Source organism: Neoarius graeffei, chromosome 25 (genome assembly GCF_027579695.1).
Source record: "Neoarius graeffei isolate fNeoGra1 chromosome 25, fNeoGra1.pri, whole genome shotgun sequence".
Classification (NCBI taxonomy): Eukaryota; Metazoa; Chordata; class Actinopteri; order Siluriformes; family Ariidae; genus Neoarius; species Neoarius graeffei.
This window is the reverse complement of record NC_083593.1, coordinates 39580325-39589458: the sequence shown is the minus strand read 5'-3', so window position 1 is coordinate 39589458 and position 9134 is coordinate 39580325. Positions and strand designations below refer to the sequence as shown.

Sequence of the window (9134 nt, the reverse complement as noted above, 5' to 3'; positions counted from 1 at the left end):
CATGCCTGTATCAGCCAGAACTGTTGAGCGACGAATTGGTGAAATGGCAGAAAACGTAAGGGTGCAGCAAACAACTGGCATAAAAGACGCAGCGGTATTTAGCATTGCGCTTGACGAAAGCGTAGATGTGAATGATGTGGCACGTTTGGCAGTGATGGCAAGATATTGTGATGTGACTGTGAGAGGAGCTCTGCTGTTTACAGCCAATGAATCCTGCTGGGCATCTTTACCCGAAAAGTTCAACTGTCTTTGCAATATCGCACTGGCTTTATTGTCAGTGTTCGGATCAACAAATCTGTGTGAACAGATATTTTCGCACATGAAGAATGTACTTTGCCCCTCCCGAAGTCGTCTGACAACGGGCCATTCGGAAGCATGCGTCCAACTCAAAGTGGCCAATCACCATCCCCACATCTCGGAGCTAAGTAAGGGGAAGCAGGGCCAGGGATCACATAGACTGATAGGCAAAACATTTATTTTGTAACAAGGCTACTTCAAATTTGCAGTTTATTGTTAAGCCATTTTATGTAGGCTACTTGTCAGTGTTCTCTGACACTCGTTAATTTTTTTCTGTAGTTTTATTATTCATCAGTTCCATTTCCATTAGGCTGCTACGTCTTTATTGTGAATAACTTGGGCCTGTTAGCCACTGAAAGATTTTGGATGTTATTTTGTGAATTTGTATAAGCTGCTTACAATGTTATCCAATGTGTGGAACCAGACCCACTAATTATCATTTTAGGTGTGTCTGATGATACTATGAAGTTGACCAACGCTCAGCAATGTTTCCTTTCCTACAGTCTTATTACTGCAAGGAGGTTGCTTCTCATGCACTGGAAAGAGAAGGAGGCCCCTCCTACAAAGTTGTGGCTTAGTGATCTTATGAACACACTCCACCTAGAAAGAATACGATACACTCTTATGGACAAACTCCCCTACTTTGATAAGGTGGGGTCACCTCTAATTAAGTATCTGGCAAATTAAAATCATGGCACACTTAATGTCAACAAGCTTGACGGAGGAATGGGGTGGGGCTGGAGAGAGTCGGGAATAGAACTCTGAGACTAAATTAATGGAGAGTCTTTTTTTTTTTAATTCATGTTTTTTGTTTTCTTTCATTCTATTGTGTTTTGGTCCTGCGAGTATTTTGTGTGTGTATGGGTGTTCATGGGGAAAAAAGGAAAGAGCAACAAATGATGAAACGTGCGTATGAAAGATACGCGACATACTTTATGTATATACTGTGTGTGTATATATATATATATATATATATATATATATATATATTGCTCAAATAAAACATATTTGAAACAATGTGTGTGTGTGTGGGGGGGGGGGGGGGGGGGAGAGTTCTTAAACCTTGTGTGTGAGGTTAATGGCATAAAACAAGTCCAATGGTGTTTTACATTTGCTCAATGCATTAAAGATCCATATCCGTCTAAAATGTGTGGCGTCTAATTACACATAGTTAACAACACCTATTTGAATGGCACACTAACAAGAAAATTTATAATTGGCACTACATGGCAAAAAGGTTGCTGACCCCTGGTCTATACAGAACACAAGGTGAAATAACACTACGTTCACACTGCAAGGCTTAATGCTCAATTCCGATTTTTGTGTGAAACCTGATTTTTTTGTGAGGTCGTTCACATTAACAAATATATGCGACTTGTATGTGATCCTCAGTATGAACAAAAAGCGACCTAAAAGTGTTCCGCATGCGCATTGCAGGATACGACGACGTCACACACAGTGAGCATGGCCAGTGTTTATGGAAGTAACCTAAGGTGGGGTTTACATTAGACCGCATCAGCGGATCATCAGATTAACGTTTTTAAAACGATTAGCATGCACACAGCAACGCCAATACATGGATACGCTCGGCTCCGCAGGCATCCTGCGCTCCAAATCACTCCGCCCTGAACAGCGAGTGCCCTCTGGAGGGTGCGCACTCCGGCCCTGTGCAGCTCACAGAGCGCGCGAGTGAAGTGCACGAACAGTAATTCGGGACTGAGACGCTGTGTGTGAGATCTCAGTGCATATCGGGCATGCGCATCACTTACCACTTGCAAGTGGAAGGATGGCAAGCCTAAAGACAATCATAACTACACAATGGGCAGTATTTGCATCAGTATTTGCAGTATTTTCATACTTTTATACTCTTTAATGAAAAGGTGATACAAGGCGGAAGTCCGCGCCGTTTTTCAGCAGTCGCGTCACATGACCAACGCCAGCGAATCAGGAAGGTGGATGTCACAGTGACGTTGCCCAATGACGACGCCAGCTAGAGCTCAGCACAGCGTATCCGTGTATTCTCAATGTTTACACAGCACCGGACCAGACACGATCTGGATTGAATACGTGGACCCTGGCGGATTCCCGTTTCCCGGCGTTTTAATGTAAACGGACAGTGCATCCGCGAAGAAAACGAGACAGATACGGTCTAATGTAAACTTGGCCTAAAGTTTCCTGTGTATGACAGTAGCCAGCATGGAGTACCTGGCGATGATGCAGTTGTTGTTGCGACGGAGCCAGAACATGCACAATAGCCTGATGTTAAGGAGGAGGTTGAGAAGGAAGAAGGCAAGGGTTTTGTTGTTGTAACTTTTTTTGAGAGACCCGCCGCCTACTTCAGCGCAGAATAGTGACGTTTGTGGCTTGTTGATGACGTGCAAGTCGGATGAATGCGACCTGGCGGTTCAGACTGAAGTCGCATATGAAAAGAGCGGATAGGAATCCGAATTAGGACCACATATCCAAACGGCCTGGGTCGGATTTGAAAAAATCGGATCTGTGTCGTTCATATTGTCAATAAAAGATCGGATACAGGTCACATATGGGCGAAAAGATCGGATTTGAGTCACTTCAGCCTGCAGTGTGAACGTAGCCTAAAAGGGGTCAAAATAAGGCTGAATTCATGTAGCCGGATCCCAACTCCTGGTTTTAGACCGTGCTCTTTACCTCCATCAACAAAGCATTGGCAGAATAGACGATGTGGCTCCAGTGTCTCTCTGGGGCCCAACATCTCACACACCTCCTCCTTTACTGTCCCTCATTTGTATTTGAATACGTGTGGAGCAGACATCATGAACATGCTAATGTATTCACATGAAATCCGTTACCTGATCATCTTCCCAGTCCTCCATAGTTGAAGACGGCTACAAAGCAGGAGGGGAAAAGAAGAGTCATTAACCAGCTGAGTTTTGCAGTGTCACGCTAACAAAATGGCGGACACGCCAGAACTTTCACTAAGCATCAACACGACAAAAATTCGACGCTTTTACTATAAAAGTTTGACAACAACCCTTACTCAGTTTTATACATACACCTCCCCAAACATTTTACAACTCATTTTCAGTAAAACTGCTAAAAGAAATTTGCTGTTAATTAGATAACTGCTTTGAGGCCTAGCATGAGCTAGCTCTCCACTTCAGCCTGCTAGCTCCCAGTTAGTTTAGCTAGCACGAGTTCAAGCACAAGTCCATTTTAAACGTCTAAAAAAAAAACATTTTTTGTTAAAATTCACAGCGAACATTTCAAACACTTCATTTAATACAATACACCATAAATTACCAAATAAAACGTATGTACCCAGTTCTATCTCTCTACAGCTAACATCATAGCGTTTCCCCCCAACCAGGCCTCAGTTATGACTTAGCCTTAATTCAACTAATACAAGCATATTATATATCAAGAAACTTGATCTAACTTTTACCTATCGTGTGTATATTGAAAAAAAAAAACAATAAACCTATGCAGTATTCATGAACCCATCAGGAATTAAAGCTGCAGCTCAAATTTTAAACATCACTTTAAGTGCCTGGGTTCACCGGTGTGGTATACTGAGTACTTTCTAAGGTATCACTCACAGTTATGCGGTTATCTTTTTAAGGAAAAAAAAACTGCCTGTAAAGTTTAAGATGAGTCTCAGACTGTGACCTTCTCTGCGAAGAGCAGATCGATGAAAAAGAGAGAGAGAGAGAAGCGCGGTGAAGAGGGGGAGGGGAAGAGAGGGGAGGCGTCAGGCAGCCTTCATGAGCTTTCACCATTACTAGCATGTACAATCACAATTTCTCTCCACACTCATATTTTATATGGAATAATAAGGATATCACTTATAAGAATAAAACGTTATTTGATCATACTTGGTTCGAAAAGAATATCCTAGGAATATGCTATAATCTTTGATGCTATCCCATCTGGTGTCAGGTTTCTACTTGATTCCTGTCCTAAAGGTCCTTCTCATTCTCCTCCAGACCTGAATCCCTCTTCTCTTTGTCTCATCTCATCTCATCTCATCTCATTATCTCTAGCCGCTTTATCCTGTTCTACAGGGTCGCAGGCAAGCTGGAGCCTATCCCAGCTGACTACGGGCGAAAGGCGGGGTACACCCTGGACAAGTCGCCAGGTCATCACAGGGCTGACACATAGACACAGACAACCATTCACACTCACATTCACACCTACGGTCAATTTAGAGTCACCAGTTAACCTAGGTGGGGTTTACATTAGACCGTATCAGCGGATCATCAGATTAACGTTTTTAAAACGATTAGTGTGCGCACAGCAACGGCAATACACGATTCGCGTGCACACAGCAACGCCAATACATGGATACGCTTGGCTCCGCAGGCATCCTGCGCTCCAAGTCACTCCACCCTGAACAGCGAGTGCCCTCTGGAGGGTGCGCACTCCGGCCCTGCGCAGCTCACAGAGCGCGCGAGTGAAGCACACGAGCAGTGATTCGGGACTGAGCCGCTGTGTGTGTGATCTCAGTGCATATCGGGCATACGCGTCACTTACCACTTGCAAGTGGAAGGATGGCAAGCCTAAAGACAATCATAACTACACAATGGGCAGTATTTGCATCAGTATTTTCATACTTTTATACTCTTTAATGAAAGGTGATACAAGGCGGAAGTCCGCGCCGTTTTTCAGCAGTCGCGTCACATGACCAACGCCAGCGAATCAGGAAGGTGGATGTCACAGTGACGTTGTCCAATGACGACACTAGCTAGAGCTCAGCACAGTGTATCCGTGTATTCTCAATGTTTACACAGCACCGGACCAGACACGATCTGGATTGAATACGTGGACGCTGGCGGATTCCCGTTTCCCGGCGTTTTAATGTAAACGGACAGTGCATCCGCGAAGAAAACGAGACAGATATGGTCTAATGTAAACTTGGCCCTAACCTGCATGTCTCTGGACTGTGGGGGAAACCAGAGCACCCGGAGGAAACCCACGCGGACACAGGGAGATCATGCAAACTCCGCACAGAAAGGCCGTCGCCGGCCACGGGGCTTGAACCCGGACCTTCTTGCTGTGAGGCGCCAGCACTAACCACTACACCACCGTGCCACCCTCTTCTCTTTGTATAGATGGTAATCTTTTTATTAGCAGTGAGTTTACTAACAAGAAAATTATATCTATCCTACTTAAACCTAGTATCTCCACCCCTGCGTGTGTTAGTTATTGGAATAATCGTTTTGAAAATATTGATTGGTCAAGATTTTGGTCACTTAGAAAACAATTTATGATCACAAACAAAGTTGCCGAAATTTCACTTCAGATTGTACATAAATGTTACCCTTGTAACTATAGGATGTCTAAGTTTTCCTCTAACATCTCTCCTGACTGCTCTTTCTGTTCCTCTCACCCTGAAACAATTGATCATTTATTTTGGAATTGTAATTACACTAAGGTCTTCTGGATTTTTTTTTGCAGTCTTTATTAAACAATACATTGACAAGGACTTTACTTTAACCATTGATATCATGTATTTTGGTGCTCCACAGGACCCCAACACTGTAACAAACCAGGACTTTCTTATCAATTTGTTTCTTTTCTTGGCTAAATTCTTCATTCACAAATGTAAATTTCTAAAAAGAAAACCTTTATTTTTTATCTTTAAAAAAGATGTAATACGTTACTTATCATCAATTGATCACTCACTTTGCCCTAAAGCTATTACAGTTTTTCTCAATTGGTTTGGCTCATTTCCTGAAACTGAGATGACATTCTCAAAATAACATGGACAAATCCCCAAACCCACTTGCAACTTCTCACAACAGATTGGCATTTCTCATTGCTTTCGTCAAATTGCAAATCCTTTGTACATGTCTCCGGTGTCTAGTGCATCCTTGCAAATGGTTATGTACAAGTGGCCCACAGTTAACACAATCATCCCACATTTAGCTCAACTTCCAAATGAATATATGTTCATAATCTATCCCAATTAGCTGCTTCTCAATGTTATGGTCGTTCCCTCCAAAACATGTCAGAACAATTTCATCGTATAAGCCATCATATGCAGAATAGTCTGCTCAATTGTCAAAATTAGTCAAGGACATAATACAATATAGTATATATATATATATTTTTGTCAGAAGAATTTGGAAGATTTTTGGAATAAATACATGGCAGTTAGGTGAATAAGTGACAGGTGAATTCAGGTTTAGACTAACGATGGAGGAGTTTCCCACATCACAGATGACCAATCCAACAGTTTGTGGAGTTACCTGGCAGGTGTTGTGTATGACTGTGCCTACGGCCATACATGTATATATAGAGCTTGGCCTGGTGCCAGTACTATTTGCAGAATGAATATGGAGGAACCTCAACAAGGTCAACTTCCAGCTGGAGGAAGGGGAAGAGGAAGAGATGGAGGAGGAAGGAGAGGAAGAGGAAGAGGGGTGCGTATGCGTGGTGGTGGAGTAGGGGGAAGAGGGCGAGGCGTGCGTAGGCATCACACTGTCCCCGATGAAATTAGAGCCACCATTATTGACCATGTTGTCAATCATGGTCTAACCATGGCAGAGGCAGGGCGCCGAGTGCAGCCTAATGTGCCACGCTCTACAGTCTCTTCCATCATTCAAACCTTTCGCAGGGAAAACAGGTATGCACCCAGGCAGTGATGGAATTACAATTTTTGCTTGGAAAGGTGTGTGTGTGTGTGTGTGTGCGTGCACGCCTGCACGTGTGTGCATGTGTGTAGGCCTATACTGCAAAATCGTATGATGCAGTGTTCATAGTACAGTAAATTGGACAAAATAAAGCAAATTACAGTTGCAGTTTAGAGTAGTTTTGCAGTGCAAATTGTCATGTTGTCCGTGTCTATCTGCAGAATTGGGCGACAGCCTCCTGTGGGCGGTAGAAGGAGATTGCTCACAGATCCCCAGGAACAAGCCATCTGCAACATGGTCATACAGAACAATGCCATTACACTCACACAGATCCGCAATGCAGTCCTTGAAGACCAAGCCATCTTCCACAATATCAACTCCATTAGTGTATCAACCATAGACCGGGTACTCAAGAGAAACCGTATGACAATGAAACAAATATACAGGGTACCATTTGACAGGAATACAGAGAGGGTAAAAGAACTGCGGTACCAGTATGTGCAGGTAAGTCAATTACTGTATTTGTTTTCCACCATTGTAACCTATACACTATGCAGAGGTTCAAAGTTTGGGGGGTTTTCCGTATCTTTACTGTACCTTTGGAATCCAGTATCTGACCACAGAATTTTGCCTAAGAACTGTAACAGAAAACTGTGATCAGTATTTCTCCATTTTGTGTCACATACCAGCTGGAGTATCTCTGCATAGGCCAGCATAGGTTTGGAACCGTTGCAGGTTATATTGACTTTGTGAAGAAGATATTACTGCTGTGTATGACCCATCTGCATGATTTGGTTTTACCTGTGTTTCTCTTTTGTAGAGAATAATGGCATTGGAGGGAATAGAAACACCTCATCTCCTGGTGTTTGTGGACGAGGCAGGTTTCAATCTGGCCAAGTGCCGCAGGCGCGGACGTAACATCATTGGCCAGCGGGCCACAGTAGACGTCCCGGGTCAAAGAGGAGGAAATATCACAATGTGTGCGGCCATTTCTGACAATGGTGTGGCCACACATATTGCAAGCCTAGGCCCATACAACACGCAGAGGCTCCTCCTCTACCTGGATCGTCTGTATGTGGATTTGGTCCCCGAGAATGAAAGGGGACTCGAAGCGCCCCACCTATCACAATTTGTCATTGTGTGGGACAATGTCAGCTTTCACCGTGGCCCACTCATCAGAGCGTGGTTCGACACCCATCCAAGGATGCGTAATGTTTTTTTATACTCGCCATTCCTCAATCCCATTGAAGAATTTTTTTCTGCTTGGAGGTGGAGGGTTTATGAACGCCACATTGGGGATCAGAGGTCTCTCCTCAATGCCATGGATGCTGCCTGCGATGACATCACAGGCGATCAGTGTCGGGGTTGGCTAAGACATTCACGCCGCTTCTTTCCACGCTGCATCGCAAGGGAGAACATCCGGTGCGATGTTGATGAAAATCTGTGGCCAAACAGAGAGCAGCGGATGGATGGCCTGGAGGATGAGGAAGGCTACCAGGAGAGGGTGGGGGAAGACAGCAACAGCGACTAATCCAAGTGTTAAACTTGTGGAACTTGCTTTTTTCAATTCCTTTTTTGGTTCATGTTTATATTTTGTGATATAGCCTATAGACGCATGACATCACATGCAGGAGGTAAATGCATATTTTCCTTTTACTGTATACCTATACTCTCTGTTCGTAATGCAGTAATGCATGCAATTTTGTTTGTGTGAAAATTGTGTGAATAAACAATTTCTTTGGTGAAATGAGTGCACTGTGTGTGGTGTCAAACTTTGGAGGCTGCTGTCACTGTAAAACCCTATTTCTCCAGTTTTATATATAATAGTATTCCTTTAGCTAGACCTCTGACAAACTGTCTAAGCATTTTGACTTGCAGTGCTTACACGATGCCAAAGGGACAATGCATTTTGGGGGTATTGACTATTTATTTGAGAAGGATATTTAGTTTTGACACATGGATAAACTGTTTTGGGAGAGATATGAGCATTTGCAGATGATCCATGTAATTGTGTTGAGCCATCCAGGTCATTTAGACAGAAGCACTTAATGAACAAAAATGAGGCCAAGCAATTGAGAAGGATCTATGCCATTTTTATGGTACTGACTATTTACATGGGAAAGGGATTTCCTTTTGAAGCGTGAATGAATGGTTTTGGGAGAGATATGACATTTTGCTGGTTATCTGAAGGGTTGTGCAGAGCTGTATCACTGTTTCGCAAAATGA

The 9134-nt window shown here is 43.4% G+C and overlaps 1 protein-coding gene across 1 annotated transcript; it reads left to right on the top strand.

The window, feature by feature from the left end:
• Nucleotides 1–7059: 7059 nt before the first annotated feature.
• On the top strand, nt 7060–8439 carry LOC132873229 (uncharacterized). The gene is made up of 2 exons (XM_060908588.1): nt 7060–7412; nt 7729–8439. The coding sequence occupies exons 1-2, from the start codon at nt 7107–7109 to the stop codon at nt 8437–8439; spliced, it is 1017 nt and encodes a 338-aa protein (XP_060764571.1). The 5' UTR covers nt 7060–7106.
• Nucleotides 8440–9134: the final 695 nt, after the last annotated feature.